Below are 18,119 nucleotides of genomic sequence, written 5' to 3'. Positions count from 1 at the left end.
TTAAATCTTTATTTTGTTCTCATTCTCACGAGCAGCTCATTTTGATTATAAGTAAAGCAGGACATTACAATTTTAATGACTAGTACCTAAGAGAGTATTCTTCACAACAATTTTGGCCAACTTCTTGAACTTGTTAGGGTTTTACCCCCCCCCCGCCCCCCCCCCCCACCCAGGGAAAGGAACACGAAAGTTCGAAAGTTGCTGTTAAACTCTAAACTTGAATTATAAAAATGCAACTTTGGACTTTGAATTGTCATTTTCAAATAATGCAAGTAGGTTAGTTAAAGTTAAGCTTATCGTGAAGGATTTAGGTAAATACTTTACTGGAAAAAGTTTTTTGTGTGATGCGCTTACTCATTACCTTTTCTTTTACCTATGTCCCTCTGCACCCCTCCCCCATTCTGTGTGCTTTGAAGTATTAATTCAAATTGTACCTATGGAATATGAAGAACTTTTTCTCTATACTGAACCTCATGCATGTTTTGAGAACCTCTTTCGTGTTTGGTGCTATATTGTGTGTGTTATGGAGAATACGAATTATTGGCTGTTTTTGTAAACACTTTGTAATCTAGTTTTGGAAAGAGACCAATGGAAAGTTGGGGAATGGTTGATTGTGTGCTGCTAGTTGAACAGGAATTAGAGCAAGTGCAGGTTAGTATGGATTTTCAATTTTTGGCATATCTATGGGGAAGGTTGAACTGAAATTCCATTTTAGGTCTTGAAGAATGTGTTGGATTATGTTACGAAAAAGGGAGAATTGAAGGAATAGTGTGAAAAAGCTATGAAGGTGAAAATGTCTACGCTTATTTGACATTTGAAATAGCTATGAAAAAAGCTATGAAGGTGAAAATTCTACACCAAAGAGTGAAGAAGACTGATCAGATTCTAGCATAGAACGACTTACGTATTTAAGAGTTTTAATGTAATTAGCAGTGACAATAGTGCTCAATAAGTTCTAACTGCTATCATTGTACTAAACACTTCACACCCACATAATTTAATCCCAGTGACCCCGACCCTGAAGCAGGTTTTACTAGCCTTATACTCTAAATGAATTATGGAAAAGCTATGTAACTTGTCCAATGCTGTTTAGCTGTATGTAGAGGTAAAGCCACAGTTTGAACATAAAGCTCCCCCACCCCAAAGCCTGTGTTCCAATTTGGATAGACAGGGGCTGGTGAGGATAAGAGGGCACCGAAGGCTGTGCACTGGGTAACATGGGACAAGTGAGTAACAAAGGGGAGTTTAGCTTCCCACGGTGGTGGAATAGGTTATTTCAAATGCACCTGTCTCCTGAGAACAGCTAGAGAAGTTGGGGGAAAAAAATGACTGAAGGACTGTAAGGCTACCAAGGCAGTGAGGAATTGTGGGACCAAGATCCAGGAAAGAAGCAAAACCCAGAGAGGTAAACTTGGCATTTGGTATTGCTTTATTCCCTAGAGATATCTGTAGATTCTGAAAGGAGCATCCGAGAGTCTAAACAGCACTTGCATAGATTCCTAAAGGTAGGGAGGCAAAAGATGGAGTCAGGGGCTGCCAAGGGTGGGGATGAATATTGGTAAAATCCCAGATTTTGATTGGGACTGTGAAGGACCAATCCTAGAAGTAAGGTAAAGTAGACATGTACCAACCCTGGGGGCAGACGGTTACCTCAGTTAGTTGGAGTGTGGTGCTCTTGACAACAAGGTTGCTGGTTCAGTCCCCATATAGGCCACTTGAGCTGCGCCCTCCACAACTAGATTGAAACAACTACTTGACTTGGAGCTGTTGGGTCCTGGAAAAACACAGTTAAAATAAATAGAAGTTTAAAAAAACAAAGAAATATACCAACCCTCACAGGAACTGAAGCCCAGATTTTCAAATAATTTTAAACCCTGATTGGGTTAAGATGATCTGAGATTATCAATGCTCCTAGCCTAAACTTTCTTTGAGAAACAAAAGTGAATCTTTCTGGAGGAAAACTATCTCCATAGTTTTCATATACAAGTTCTAGTTTTCTATAACAAAATAATAAGACACACAGAACAAGACATGACTAAGAACCAATAGAAACAAGTGACGTTAGAAACAAACCTATAGGAAATCCTGGTACTAAAAGTTATCAGACTTTAAAATAACCATGATCAGCATTTTCAAGGAGTTAATTGACAAGATTGTTAATCTTAGCAGAAAAGTTAGACATTTAAAAATGGAAATTCTAGAACTGTATTAAAAACTCAACTGATGAGTTTTACATCAGATTAGACACAGCTGAAAATGAATTAGTGAACAGGGAGATCAGAAGTAAATATCCAGACTGAAGCATAGAGAGACAAAAATTTAGAAAATACAGAAAAGAATCTAAGAAATATGGAGTAAGGCGACGAGGTCCAACATATTTGTAATTCGAGACCCAGAAGAAAAGGAAAACGATGATAAATTTTTTGAAAACTGATAAAAGATTTAAGAATCACTGTGATGAATACACAGGCAAGATGAATACACAGAAAGCCTTACATAAACATGCTGAGACCTGAAGATAAAAAAAACACACAACTTTTAAAGTAACCAAAGGACTCATCTCTCTGAAGTAAAATTGAGACTGCTAATTGATGGGATTAGTGCATGGAGGTAGAGAGTGGAGAGAAGGCAAATCAGCGAGAACTTTCAGAGGGAAGACATAACCTGTATGTTTGCAAATTGGATAGGGTATACAGATGAGAGAAAAATAAGACAGGGCTGCAAGACTTTTAGCCTGACAGACCAGAAGGAAATTAAGTAATTACAGGCTGTCAACCTGGGAGAAAAAAACGACTTTCTGTTTTGGTCAAGGTGAGTATCAGACTTGCAATCAAAGCTAATTTCTGGGCAATAAGAAATTTGTAGGACTATTGTAAAGAGATTGTTCAAAATGTATACATTAAAGTAGGTGCCAGGTGATAGTTTATTATAGATGAATTCACTATAGGAATGAATGTAAAATTAATTAATCCAACAAAAATGTAGGTGCCTTTCTATGTCTCAGGTTCTGTCATGACCCCCTAGGCATAGAGTGACAAACCAGGCAGGCACAGTGTTTGCCTTTGTGACACAAAAGGCTAAGGATAGGAATTTGGAAGAGGAGGAAGGGGAATAGAAAAGGAGGAGAGAGAAGGAATAATTAGCTGGGAAGAGAAGCCACTAAGTATTGACAAGGATAGATTCTTCTTCCAATTTTATTTCACCAGGAAGACACTACAGTTTCATATCTCCATGCAAGCCTTCAGTTGAGAATATCAACATAATATTAAATCTTTAGCAGCTTTATCTTAAAACAGCGCAAGGCGGGATTGCTGGAAACAGACCCAGATTTTCATATATATTTATCTTTGTTTATATCACAGTCTGTGGGTTTTACACTCTCGCGCTCTCTCTCACTCGCTCTCTCATGCCCTCTCTGTTCCTTCCCTGTCTTTTTCTCTTGTAAATCTGTCACTCTAGGACTGTCCTTCTCCTCTTTGTTTTTCTTTCTCTTTTCTTACTAAATTATATAACTGTTGAGCAGTATTTGTTATAGACAGATATGAGCAAGGAGTCTGAGCAAGCAAATGAGGAGGAGCCTGCATTTCTCTTTTTAAAAATTTGCCTTTTATGTGGCCTTTTTTTATGGCTCAGGGGTCCTTGACAAGCAGTCAGCTCACTCACCCCAGAATAGTAACAGATAGGAGAATTTCACGGTAGTTTTAGTGGACATGAAATACGCTCGTTGAAGAAGTTGAAGACTGAGAGGCTATTTGCTTTTGCTTGCAATAAAGGTGTGTTTGTATGCTGACACCTTTTATGACAGATAGAATTATAAGCATAGAAAAAAAGTTTAAATGGGTCCATTGAGGCACAGATGGCCCTGTCAGAAGTTCATATAGCTTTAGAATCTGTGTTAATTCTGTGATGAGTGAGGTACACATTGTTGTGGTATCTAAAATGAAGACATGTCAGTTTGTGCCACTGCTTCCCAGTCACTATGCCATGACACAGCCATTTACTATTATGACCTCACAGGTGGATTGCAGGAGCCTTGTATATGACGCAGTCCTTCGGCTGCTCTTACCCGTCTTCAGTTATCCTCATCCCTCTGGTACTTTTCTCTCTCCCTCTTAACCATTATTTTCTTCAATATTCTTTTCCAAAGAGTTCCCATCACCCCACCCACCCCTGCCATGTTTTAAGCCCTTTTCTTCCTCAAATGAACTTGCTTAGTGATCTACATATCTTGGTGTCTATTATTGAGAAAAAAAAAGAGGTTTGGGTTTATAAATATATCGCAGACTAAACTGATGAAGACGCACAAAACACCCGAAGTAGTTCAAATGTCAAGTGGGGGAGGGCTTGAATCAATGATATCGACAGTGTTCATATGTACATTTCACTGATGCCACCAGTGAAATATTCTGGCCCAACGATGGTCCAGCTGTTTCCCCCTTGGCCAGGTTTTGTCACTCACAACTGCAGTTGATTGGTGTGCAATATGACTCTCACTCCTTTCTGTAGCTTTCTGTAGAGCACGATTCATGATTTAATATAAAAAATTATTCATAGTAAGGACTGATGTCCAGGCAAGAGTCACTGATTTGAGTAATCATATCAGTGACCAATATGCTAAAGGTATATTACAGAAAACCACGAACAAAAAGAATTTGTCTCTGAACCATTTTTCTTTGTTTAAGTGGTATTGCAAACATTTTCCCTAAGATGTTGGATTTAAAATTCCCCGTGACACAGAACTCTTTATGTGGAGTTCTTATCCTCTTTGCCTTTTTTAAATTTTTACATGTTGGTTTATCCTGGGCCAATGATTAAACCTGTGTAGTCATCTGTTGAGATGTGAAGGAACCTTGAACTCAGCTTTTTAAGTGTTTTCTAGAACTGTTGTTTTTCAGAGTATCAGCATGAAAGAAAACCATAGATGGCAAACCATCTAAAACTCCTAAGAATACTTGGCCTCAAACAACAAAAGTGTAGTTTTGTTTTTATTGTTTTGCAGATTTTTTATTTTCATAAAATCTAGAATATTCAGCTTTATCAAGATCAATTATTTTTCATTATTTCATGTGTTTTATTACACGGTTCTTTGAATGCCTCATGTCTCCTTCAATCCTCGGTAAAGAAATACCACCATATTTTGCAATGATTGAATTCTTTAACCAGATTAATTTAAAAAAAACTGAATTAGATTTCAACTTGGAGGTCTTCAATCTTTAATATTTCTTCATATTCTTTTTAAGACTATGAAGTCATCCTGACTATACTGACTATATAAGTCATAGAGGTTTAATTCTGGATTCAGACTCTGGGTTCAAATCCTGGCTTTCCCACTTACTACCATTCTGTGCCTGTTTCCACAACAGTTAAACTGGAAAAATTAAAAGTCTGGACTTTATAGGCTTGAAGTAAAGATCAATGAGTTAATACAAATACGGTACTTAAAACTGTGCCTGGCAGACGATAAGGCTTCAGTAAGCGTTAGCCATGGCCACTGTTCTGAATTGGCTGATAGCCTTTTTAATCCTGGAATGCCAGATGAAATGACTGATTTGTACATGACAGGTGTTCTTAGGGGAAATGCAGAGCCTACCTGGGATCACACACACTTATGTCAGTCATTGGCATTTTAGCATTTATACGTCTCAGAGCGGGAATAGGTTTCAGCCCTCACTTTTTGGCATACATGTTTTAACTCATTCTCTTCCCCCCCTTTCCATTTTTTTTCTTTGGTCTCACCTGATTTCTGAAAATGTCATCAGGGACAGTCATCCATCTAGTCTCTTCCCCTTTGGAAACAACCTCTTACCCCCTCCCCCCCCCCCCCCCCCCCCCCCCGCTTAATTAACAGCTTAACTTTTGGCAAGTGATAACACATGGCAATTAAATCTGGTTTACTATTATTGTGTCTCTTGTGGGGTAAACAACCCGATAACACTGTGTAGCCAGCAGCAGTCCTTGCGTAGGGTGTGTTCTGTAACCTGGAGCCTCCTCCCCTCTATCTCACTTCCTGTCAGGCCAAGAACTCCTCATAACAACCCATCTCAGAGGAGATGTATTATTTGCCTTCGCTTCTAGTCAACTGAAAATAATTTAGATTATACCTAGTGTATTTTTTTTCCTTAGGTACTTTTCCCGTCTATTGTTACAACTAACCAAAAGTAATGGAGATTTCTAAATATTCTAAAACATTTCTTCCTCTGTGCTGTTACTACACCACTAAACTAACTGTGGTCCATGGACATTGAGGCAACTGCATTTCTCCTTACTCTTAAAACTTTGTATTTCAGAACAAACCAAATCTACCAGACATTTTGGATGGACTTTATTTAATGCAAATGAAAGTTTCAGATCATCCAAGTTGATTTTTTTTTTTTTGACCTATTCATTTATTGGTCTGAACAATTTAAATCCAATTTACTTGGTCTAAATAAGGGACAGGCCTTCTAGAAGCAGGCTGCATAATGTTCTGGACTCCCTAGTGTCTATTTTCCTTCTTGTTTATTTTTAAATCACTTCAGAACTTAGCAATTTCCTGTTCCCTCTGGACATGCTCCTTTGTTGTGGACGAGGCCTTTACTTCCTGCCACTCCACCAGGGAAGTGCTTTCTTGGAGCCATGTCTTCTCAAGCAGCCCTTTCATGCCTTCCTGCAGATGATCCCAAAAGAGACTTGTGACACATTCCTCAGCATTCCTTTCTAGCATCCTCTATGAATGCGCTCGCTCATTCCATCACAGTCTTTCAATTTAGTGGTTGGGTGAGCAGTGAATAACCAACTGAGCCCCTTTTCTAACTAGGTCACAGACATGTGGCCAGGTAGGGAAGAGTCATCCTGAGCAATAAGCAGGTGTTTACCTGGTCTTTGTTCAAACGGAAATACTATAGAACCAGAGACTCTGAGTAGACTGTCTTTGTTCCCCTTCTACTCCATGTCTCCTCTTTTTCTGCACTCAAATGTGTGGAAAAATGTTCATTCTGATGAACTTGCCCAAGCGAGCTACCATTTCCTAAGTGGGCAACAAGAGAACACAGACCTTGAATCTGGCCATCTCTAGCATGAATTGCCATTATTTCTCCTAATGCTCCAGCCGCTCCAGTTTCTCCTGGCCCTTCAGATCCAGTTGCCGTTGTTCCCTCTGGCTCTTCAGTTCCAGCTGCTGGCACTTCCTCAGGTATTGGTGCTCTAGCTCTTGCTCACTTCCCGGCCTTCCAACTCAGACATGCTGGGGGAAATTGACCACTGCGGCTGGATCTGATCTTCTGATTGTTCTCAGAAATTGCCTCCACAATGGGCTTAGTCCTTCAGCTTGGGGTCTTCTCTTTGGCTTTTGGTGACATATACTGCAAATCTAATTCTGCCATCTTAGCTTCCTTAATGAGTTTTCTAATTGTTTTGTTCTTAATGTAATTAATTTTGAGCGTTTGTGAATTGCTTGGTAGTGTACCAGCCACTGACATTTTTTTCCTCTTTGGCAGTCTTACTAATTCATTTCATGTATTCTAATTGCCTTAAACTCATGGGCTATTAAAAAATAAAAGTAAACTATTATGCCAGCCTTCTGTGATCATGGAATAACGGGAGGAGAGGGACTTTGGAAACCATCTAGTTCAACTGCCTTATTTTATATTCAGGAAATCCAGGCCACAGAGGGTAAAATGGCTTGCTCAAGTCACATAACCTGTTGGTGGCAAAGCCAGAAGACATAGAACTTCAGTCTCCTGATTTCACATCCAGTGTTTTGACTCTGTGGTGAGGGATTAATTCTGCAGATACCACTGTGGATACTTGCAAGCTTTCAAGTGAGGGTAAAGTGCCTCGTTACTTATGTGCTCCCTTGTCAAGAAGCCGCTGGACTCAGGGAGCTACCTGATAGTCAGTTTGTCTTTAGTTTTGTTTTTGAATAAATGATTGGAACAAATCCAGTATCCTAAAGAAATTGCCCTAGAAAAGAGGTTCTCCAGTTCTAGTATAATACTGAATAACTTGGGATGCTTATCACAAAATTAGACTCAGGCCTTCCTTTGCCTAGACCTACAATCAGAATCCTGCAAGGTAGGGCCTGGGATGTGTGATTTCAGAGTTTTCAAGGTGGTTCTGGTGTGCTTTCTGGATAAGAACAACTGCTGTGGAGTCTAGCAGTGGTTTTTTTGTTCTAGCAGTGTTTCTTAAAGGGGGCACTTATTTAAAAGGTACATTTCGGGGCCCCCTTCTCAGACCTAGTATCCTGGAATTTCTGAGGGTCACCTTTAAGCTCCCTAGTGATTGTTGTGTCCATTAAAATAGAGAAGAACGCTGATATAGAAGGCTTTGAGTCAGTAAACAAAAAGCCTAGAGCAGTGGCTTTTCATGTCTCTTGTTCACGTCCCTTGGTAAGAAATATGTAGGTATTTACATCATGTCTCAGCAAACCCACAGAACTAAAACAAGTTTCACAAGTCAGTACCGAGTTCTCTGATATTTTCCATTCTAATCCATCCTATTCCATTTTTTGTAAGTAGGTCATTAAAACTCACTAAATTGGTTTTAAACCTCTAGCCCACCGTAGTTTGAAACACTGAGGACTGAGATAAGCTTATCAATTCTACCCTTCACAGATTTTAAACTTTTCTCTCGAATTCCTCTGTTTTTCCCAATTACTCCCTGTTACGCCATTCACACCTGCTGGGGTTGCTTGCCTGTGAGGAAAGTCCACTTGTGTCACAGTCTTACAATAGTGCCACTGTGTAAAAAGTGGACCACCCTTTTTCCCTGGACACAGGAGATCTTTCCAACTCCACGGTGCCGCTGCTAAGGGCTGGACTCAATCACACTGCAAGTAATAGAAAACTCAACCACACTAAATAAAATTTTTTAATATTTTTTTATTTTGTTTCAGGTGTACAAAACAACTTAATGATTAGACATTTACACACCTCACAAACTGATAACCTCAACAATAAATGAAAAACATTTCAAGGAATTTTGCTCATGAAAGCAGCAATCTAAGAGTAGCTTAGTCCAGGTGCTGTTTGATTCCAGCCTCAGGTGGTCACTGGCATCCTGACAAGCCTGTCCTTCCTGGGATGGCTCTGGCTGTGGCCAATTCAGCTCTCTTTCCCTGACGGCAGCAGGCCCCAGCCACACACTGCCCAGCCGAGCTGAGAAGAGGAACTCCTGCAGACTGAGCACAAATCTCGCTTTGGCTGATTAGACGACATGCTCTCTTCCTGAACCGATCACTGGGGTCAGGACAGGAGATGGAGCTGGTGGTGGGGGTCGAGTCAGGCAAACCACATGACTGAGGCTGAGGGAGGGATGATTTCCTAACGAGAACTTGAGGTACTGCTCCCAGTAGCAAGAGGAATGGATGCTGGGCGGCAAATGCAGATGTCCCCTTTGCTTCCCGTTTCCTTGGTTGTGATGAGCCTTTTCTTGCTGCTTTGCACACCTGTGGAAACCAGGAGAGTGTCCTGAAGGTGCCATTTAAGTCTTAGGTGCAGGAGCCACTGTCAAAATCACAGTCAGCGCTCAAGGGAAATGACAGTTTAAGTAATTAGAAAGAATTGACTAAAATTCACTACAGGAATTTTACTGGTTTTTTAAATGAACAGAAAGAAACAGTATAGTTAAGGGTGACCCAAGCTAGACAATCACCGTCGGCATTCACCTGTGTTGTGGGCCAGCATGTATAAACCAGCAAATAAAGCTCAGCTGATCCTATTACGCAGTTACCTTTCACAATTGCTTTCTGTACTACTGTTTAATGCCTTCTCTTTCTCAAGCTTTTTGTTATGAAACAGAACAGAAATGCTTTCTATTAGGAGATCAGAAAGTGGATGATAATTTAGTTAAAAATAATGTTGATCGGTTAAAATGGAGATTTTTTTTTCTTTTGCAATCCAGCATGGGAAAGAATGGTGAAATAATTATTTTAATGATTCCAGGTTCTTGCCTACTTTGAAAGAGTTTAATGTAAGCATTTCATACATGAGAGACTGAATCTTATCTTTTCCTTCAATAATAGTATCAGGTTCTCTACTTTGTCATAAATTGCTCCCAAGTTTTCAAAGATACATGCTTTATTTACAGTATGGGGATTCTGGGCTGTGCATTCTGCCCTGGCAATGAGGCTGCCTAGCATTTAGATTTTTCTCTGCACTCATGTATGCTTAAAAAATCTGTATCCAGGGATGGCCGGTTAGCTCAGTCGGTTAGAGTGCAGTACTAACAACACCAAGGTTGCTGGTTTGATGCCCCCATGGGCCACTGTGAGCTGCACCCTCCTTAAAAAAAAAAAATCCATATTGAAAACTTTTTTTCCTATAAAAAATATACAAAATAAGTGCCCTAAGGTTTGTATTGTTCTCTTAACTTGGTCTGTGATTTTGCATAAAAGCTTTAAATTCTCCCACATAAATTTATTCTCTTCTAACAATATGCCCATTCATTTCTAATTTTCTAATTTCTGTCTTTTGAAAGCTATAGCATTTTAATTGCTTATGGAAACTAATCAGTCTCCTGATCTCAGCAGTGATTTCATTAAGGTCTGATTTTTTTTTTTAATGAAGTTTTTCAAATATATTATTATATTTTGGTCTATAGTGTGGCTTGATCTAAGAACCCAGTCTACCGTTGAGAATCTTAGTAAAAGAATTCCAGGAAATAATAACTTTGTCAAGGTAAGAGATTTCTTCAAAAGTATACTTATATGAATGCTTGTTTTAAAAAAATACTTAGAGATTTCACCAGAAAGACTATTTGGGCCTTCCATCTTATTTCACAGCAGTTGTTTGATAAAATTTAGAGTATTTCTCTGCAGATAATTGAGGGCAACTCACATCTTTACTTTCCCTTCTTCCTTGTCCTGTGGTGGATTAGAGGGATAATATTCCAAGGATGGTAGGCTGGAGGGTATTATAAAGTATTCCTGTGATTTAAACCGTCCTGTAATTCAACCCTGCTTTCCAAATCCATCCCTCTTGTTTTCCATCAAAGCAAGTTCTGGGTGATTTTGCGTTTTTAGGCATCTGGATTCAAGGAAAGAATGTAGAAGACACTTCATTGAACTCTCTTTCCCTTCTACTTTCTTCATATGAAGACAGCTAATAAAAATGGCCTAATTTTCAGTCCTGATATATAGATCTCTCTTCAAATACATGAGAAAGAATTTTTGAAACAGGCAAGGTATTTTTCCTAGCAAGGAAGTTCAAGACCAAATTCTCCTAGTGTCCAATTCCTTGTTCTGGTTTTTGGTTTATCCCCTTTATATTTGTCAATGGGACTCTGTGAGGGCAGTTTCTTGTGGTCCTTGGTTCTGAAACTGGTGTTAATTACAGCAGTTTAACAAGCCATACCCTGACCCCAGCTGCCCAAATAACTTCAGGTTAGTCCTGAATATACCCTTACCATTTCCTATTCTGTTCTCTGTCACCCTGCCCAACCCTCCTCAACCCCACCTCCAGCTACACTTTGTTTCAAGGGATACATGGTTTTCTCTCCAGTGCCATTTTAGGCAACTTTTACAGTATCTAAATCATGAAAATGAGATGTTATATACTACCTCACTATTACCTCTGTAGGATGAACTTTGGTCCTTCAAATCAAAGAAGAATATTCCCATAAATTATTTCCTTTGATTATTTTTGATCATTGATTTTTTTTTTTTTTTTTTAAGGAAAGTTAGAAAACTGTGAGTTAAGTTGCATTAAAGCATTAAATCCTTTGGTTTGGGTTTTCTTACCAAACATATCCATAGAAGAGAAGGAGGAAAAGGTATCACTTTCTGTAGTTAGGTGACAAATGAGAAGACTAGGGGTTGGGAAGAGAGAGGAAAGATGGTTGCATTCTTTTGATGTATGTATGTATTTTCTTAACAACTTTTGTTAGCCCTTATAAATAAATTAGATTTTTAATATACAAATAAAAATAAGAGTGGGCCCTGATCCATTCTCAAGGAAGATTGTTCAGCCCATATATGTTTCATTATTACCCTTTAACTTTTGTTTGGTTCACCCTCCCTTTGTTTAATGTATTCGCTGAATTTAGGCAGCTACTTTCTTACACAGAGCAACTCTGTGTTGCTTTAATCTGGCATGTCGTTGAGCTCTACTTTATTCCCCACTAATTTTATATTGTTATTTGAATATGAACGTGTGTAAATATTAATATATACATATAATTTATAATATAGGTTTTTACACATAAATATAATGTTAAATCTTATGCATATATGTTTTAAAACTTAACATTTTCTGGTTATGGTCATTCATTTATGATCTGATATACTCTCTGATTGTCGATAGTTTATCACTTTCATGGCATATGAAATAAAAAGCAGAGTTCTGGACTAGGTTAATACTAACTCATCACAAGAGTTAACATCTACTTTTCACTATCTAGATTATAGGGCGTTGGGATCATTTAATTTTCTCTTTGCCTTGCTACGTGGATGCTCTTTGAACTGCAAACATACCACTCTGATCTTTGTTCATGATCATGCTTTCCTGTGCCATGAGATAGGAAAAGCATTTTTATCCCTAATACCGTGGGATTGCCTTTAAGGTCATTGAATATTTTATGATTTGTTGAGTCTTGGTTTGGTGTTTTGTTTATTTTGAACTGTTATGAATTTAATTTGCTGGCTGAATTTCCTGTTTTTAGTCCAAGACAGGCCTTCCACTTAGTACTTACTTCAGTGCGGTGAAACTTCGTTGGCTCCTTGACAATGTGGAAAAAGTTCAAAAGGCTGTTAGAGAAGATAGAGCTCTTTTTGGGACCATTGATTCATGGCTTATTTGGGTATGTTTAAATAGAATATGTGTATGGAGAAATTTTTTTAGACTGTCTTGCCTGCTATCTGTTTTCTAATAAGAGTTCAAACTTTTTGGTTGGTGGCATTCAGAAAAGCCACTCAAGGAATAGAACATTTCAGCCTCCATTTAAGAGGCATTTTTGTCTGTTTCCTCTATTTTTCTTGGCTCATTTTAGTAAAAATGGAAGATGATTACAAACCATATCTCATATCCATTATCTTTAGAATATTAGGTAATTAGTAATTGGTAATTTAGGTGGCCTTTCTCTCTTGCCTATCATATACTTTCCCACTAGCCATTTCTTAGAAGAAATAACTATTTAACATGATAAAACATTTAGGCCACTTTTATCATTCACTTTCAACATTACACAGCTGTTATTTAATTAAGCCACAAGATGGAAAATCATAGTGGAAATTTCTGCTGTAAAATCTTTTTGCCTAAGCTGAACATGGATAAGTAGAAGTTAACATTTCAAAGATTTCCCAGATGTATCTTAGAAGTACATGTTTTCCCTTTCTCTCTCTCTCTCTCTCTCTCTCTCTCTCTCTCTCTCTCTCTCTCTCTCTCTGTTATTTTTATTATGGGCATTTTCAAATATACCCAAAAGCAGAGGGAATAGTGTAATGAACCTCTACAACAGTGAGCCAACTAGAGCAAACAACTATGGCCAATCTTGTTTCAACTATACTTACTCTTTCTCCCCACAGATAATTGTAAAGTAAATCCCAGACATATAATTTTACTTGTAAATACTTCAGTATTTTGTCAACATTCAGGAAGCTTCAAGGGAATATTGTCCATATTCTTATTAGCCAGATGTACACAGCAGGTCTTAAGAACCGCTATCCGAGAAGCACACCTCGTGGACACACATTCTCTCTCTCTCTTTCTCTCTCTCTCTCTCTGTCTCTCTGTCTCTCTGTCTCTCAGCCCAGTGCGGGCTGTGCTTTGTGTGCTCATGGCCAGTAGTTTTCACACGTGTCAGTCACAGTTGAAATAGTTCTGACAATTACCTGGAACTAGAATCGGGCAGGATGTGGGAACTGGAAGTGCAGGAGACTCAATGGAGCACATTTGACTGGGTCTCACACATGATGTTTTTTCTGCATTTTTGTTCCTTTCTTACCTCATTGCTTCCACATAAAAGAAAGCAGCAGTGCTTCTAGTTCTGGTCTGAGGGTATTAACATTAGAGAGTTTAATACTTGGCTTTCAAGATAAGTGCTTGGGTCAGTGCAGGCCCATCCCAGTGAGAATTGTTATTCCAAAACAAACCCAAAAAGAAACAACGGCAGTACAAACAGGATTCAGTAAGATCCTGAAGAGGCAGACATTTCAAATGTTCTTCACTTTGCCAAATTTAGTAAGACTCTGCATTTTCCAAAGATAAGAGGATGAAAACAAAACTGATTTTTTTGGTTGTTGTTTTGAGTATCAATTAATTAGAAGTGTACTGTCTAATATGGTAGCCATTTAGCCACATTTAGCTATTGGGCTGTTGAAATATGGCTGGTCTGAATTGAGGTATGCTGTGAGTGTAAAATTCATACTGTATTTCAAAGAGATAGTACTCAAAAAAAAAAAGGTAAAATGTCTCAGTAATAGTTTTTATATTGCAAGTATATTTAGATATATTGGGTTAAATAAAATATGTAGTATTATTAAAATTAATTTCACCTTCTTTATCCTTTTTAAGTGTAGCTCTTAGAAAAATTTTAAATTACAAATGTAGCTCACATTATATTTCTATTGAACGCTGCTGAAAACTAGAAAATTAAGTAATTGAAATGTTCTATTCTCCTGCTTTATGTGCTCTGCTGCTCATTATGACCCTGAACAAAATGTAAATTAAATTGCAAATAAGTACAAATTGAACGCGTCCTTTTTATTCTGTCTAGAGTTTGACAGGAGGAGCCAATGGAGGTGTCCACTGTACAGATGTAACAAATGCGAGCAGGACGATGCTTTTCAACATTCATTCTTTGGAATGGGATAAAGACCTCTGCAAGTGAGTTGTATTTTCCCCTAAGAATAGTTTTCCAAGTACGTTACCTATTTATAACCTAAATCTTATTCTTTTAAGATGTCAGTGGAGCACCAAACTTTAATTGCTGGTATTTCAACTATAATACACAACAAGTCTGTTGTGTGTTCTCTTAAGAGAGACGATGTTGCATATACAGTAAATATGCCAAATTAATTGCCTTGATTATTCTCTGAGGGAGATTAGGTTCCTTTAGAAAAGTACTTTGGTTTCTATGTGTTTTTTATTTTTTATTGATCTGCTTGTATAAAATGACAATGTTAAATATCCCGTCATACAACTATGTTGTGCTGGCTTATTTATTTGTTGCTATTTAATTCTATACTCAGATCCATCCATTTACTGTTGTTACTTACATTTTTAATGCATATAAATGTTTTCCAGATATTTACTTAAAATAGTATTAAATATCCAATCTTACCTTATTTTTCAGATTTTTTGGTATTCCAAAGAAAATTCTTCCAAATGTCCGGAGTTCTTCTGAGATCTATGGCCTAATGGTAAAAAAATAAAAAAAAACTTTTTCATTAAAAAATTTTTACTATTCAAGAGTTTAAAAGTCAGTTGTGTTACATTTGATAGTTTGAGAGTTGTGACTTTTCTGTGAATGTTGGTAGTGTGTAAAATAAGAATTTAGTATTGTTTAGATTTATAACTTAAAAATCTTAGAGCTCTTCTTACCAACTGATTTTACATTTTATAAATTTTAGTTGGCTTTTCTACGAGTATTATACTTCTGAAGTATTGCTGGGATAATCTAACTATAGAGCGTGGCATGGGAATGTTTGAGCCAGTTTATTCTTTTAATACAAATAATTGTTGAGTAGTTTTGGTGTCTGCCTTTAATTATAGGAGGGTCTCTTCACATTTTAGTGGTGTTCTTTTTCCTGTTGAAGCTCTTTTAATGGCCAAACCATGTTTTATATTAGATTCTTTGTCAGCCTGAGCAAAACTGTAGCAAAGAAACTGAAAGCAAGCAGTCTTTCTTATGTGTGAATGCTGATTAAACTGGCTTCCATAATGGACATTTCTACTGTTGCTTTCATTGAAAGTCAGAGAAAAAGTGGTCTCAGAAAAAAATATGCTTAACATCATTGAGTATCTCTGATTACACATCAGAGATAAATAGCTCTAGGAGGATTTGAACTGGTGTTTGAGCACAAAATTCTGGAATTTATGATTAGTACTTAATGCATCTAAGGTAAATTGCAAAGATATATTTAGACATTTCATGGCAAATATTAGGAACTCTACTTAATAGAGTTAATACTAATAGAGTTGAACACTAAGTGCTCTGGATAAAGCTTGAGCAAAAATACTTAAATGTTTCATTCATAATAAAGCCTTTTAAGGCAACATGGAATTTTTAAAGGGATGGTCACTGCTTATCTACAGTAAATGGGCTTTGATGATTTCATAGCTGTCTACAAACGGAATTGGGTGAGAGGAAGAAATCTGTTCTTGAGAAACTGTTTCAGAGGATGGTTGAAAAAACATTTAACAGGCCTAGTTTTCTCTTGCATTTAAAATATTATGCTTCTGTCCCCCTTTTTCCCCCTTGCTGACTATAGAAAATCTCTCATAGCCTGGTGAGTAGGTTGCCCACCAATTATGCTACCCATTCATTTGGAAAAGATACAGTGCATTTCCATTTAGTTTTAAATAAGCAGAGGTTCATTTACCAAACAGAATCTGTCTAGCATCTCTATGACCCTTCAAATTATTAGAAGCTCTAGTCAAGCTTTAGGGTGTTTTTTTTTTAAAAACTTGGTCTTATTTGTTTTTAAGTGTTCCATAAGACTGAGAATGATGTTTCAAAATAAAAGACTATAAGTTAGTTTCCTGGCATGAGAAATTCTGGTGTCCCCATTGCACAGTACAGTTGCGATGTGTTTTGGGCTTTAGCATAATAGGGGAATTAGATGTAGTTTTTAAATATCCTAAAAATCTGTCTTGACCATCCTTTCAGACCAGTTAGTTGGAAATGCACTGTCACTTTTTCTGCATGCTTCACCAGAGCATGTTCCCAGGAATCCTCCAGAGCTCCATCCCTGAGAAGAAAAAGAAGCGCTTTCCATGCTGGACTGCACATAGTAGATCCTGCTGGTAGTTTGATAATAACATAAATAGTATAAGCAAAGACTTCATTAGTATTTAAATATATTAAGATATACAGCCTCTAGGTTTCCTACTGTTTTATTTTCAGCCCTTTATGAAATTTACCCTTCACATCGTATCCAGGTTCAGGTTTTCTAAGGATATATACAGTAAATTAAAATAGCAGATCTTGAATTAACGAGAAAGCGTGAAAGAAATAAAATAACACCTGCTATCTGAGGGTGTTCTCTATTTTGTCAAGGGTTTCCACATATATGCTATTATTTCCTATCATCAGAGCTATATGAGGTGGCCTCTGTTACCCTCACTCTAACAGCTAGGGAGCCACACGCTCCCAGAGGCCAGGAGACTGGTCCACAAATGGCAGACTGAGGGGTGAGTCCAAAGCTTTTGTTTGGTGCTCTTCCTAGTACATCACAACTACTTCAGGGATCATATTCCTTTCCCCCAATTCCTTAATCCCAGGACAAATTGCTTGGTGTTAGTGTATGTTTCTTGGGGGGAAAAAAAAATTTGGTGAAGTACACAGTTAGCTACTTAAATCTCATTTTTCTTTCTGGAATGCTGGCTATACTTGATCAAAATAAAAACCACTATTCATGACATAAATTAATTCTTGCTTATCTAAACTTGATGATGTTGGCTATGAACAATTAGTACCCAATACCTGAACACTGTTGTGTTTCTTACCTAAGAGCAATTTAGGTAGGAAGAATAGATAGTAAAATAAGTTCAATGCTGGTTTGATAGCTATTTTTATATATTCATTTTAAAGAATGTGTTAGTCTTTTCTTAGTAATGGCAGTAATAGCAAAGCGCTAATGGACTTCAGCGTTTATGTAGCCCAGGCCCCATTTTGTAAATCAATCAATTGAGGCATAGAGAAGTTTCAGGGGCCTGCACAGTTGGCTTAACACTAACCAGGAGTATAGCCCATGTCTCCTGATTCTCAGTCCAGTGTTTCATGTCCATTTTCCAATGCCATGTCTCTTCTTGTCATTGTAGGAATACTTCTAATATCTGTCTCTGAACCACTCATGTAGTTGAAATTGAAACACTTGCTTTGTCTTGTCTACCCCACATGCTCTGGCATGTCACTGTTCGTGTTCATTCCTGTCGCAGTTTTGTTAGTACAGCCAACAGTTTGTGATTATTCATAATCCT

At 37.7% G+C, this 18,119-nt stretch overlaps 1 protein-coding gene across 6 annotated transcripts in view; it reads left to right on the top strand.

Moving 5' to 3' along the window:
* Positions 1-18,119, top strand: part of GK (glycerol kinase) — a 65,131-nt gene that overhangs the window by 23,011 nt on the left and 24,001 nt on the right. For 2 of the 6 annotated variants that reach the window (XM_033106928.1, XM_033106957.1), the window contains exons 5-10: positions 7,088-7,171; positions 10,582-10,658; positions 12,640-12,777; positions 14,692-14,801; positions 15,271-15,337; positions 16,409-16,426. In XM_033106928.1, the coding sequence (XP_032962819.1) occupies positions 7,088-7,171; positions 10,582-10,658; positions 12,640-12,777; positions 14,692-14,801; positions 15,271-15,337; positions 16,409-16,426 (494 nt within the window). The remainder of the gene's footprint in view (positions 1-7,087; positions 7,172-10,581; positions 10,659-12,639; positions 12,778-14,691; positions 14,802-15,270; positions 15,338-16,408; positions 16,427-18,119) is intronic. The other 4 variants (XM_033106965.1, XM_033106974.1, XM_033106947.1 and 1 more) reach the window with 3 other exon arrangements.

Source organism: Rhinolophus ferrumequinum, chromosome X (genome assembly GCF_004115265.2).
Source record: "Rhinolophus ferrumequinum isolate MPI-CBG mRhiFer1 chromosome X, mRhiFer1_v1.p, whole genome shotgun sequence".
In the NCBI taxonomy this organism is placed as follows: Eukaryota; Metazoa; Chordata; class Mammalia; order Chiroptera; family Rhinolophidae; genus Rhinolophus; species Rhinolophus ferrumequinum.
Note: the sequence above shows the minus strand (reverse complement) of the source record. Positions and strands in the feature narration are given on the sequence as shown.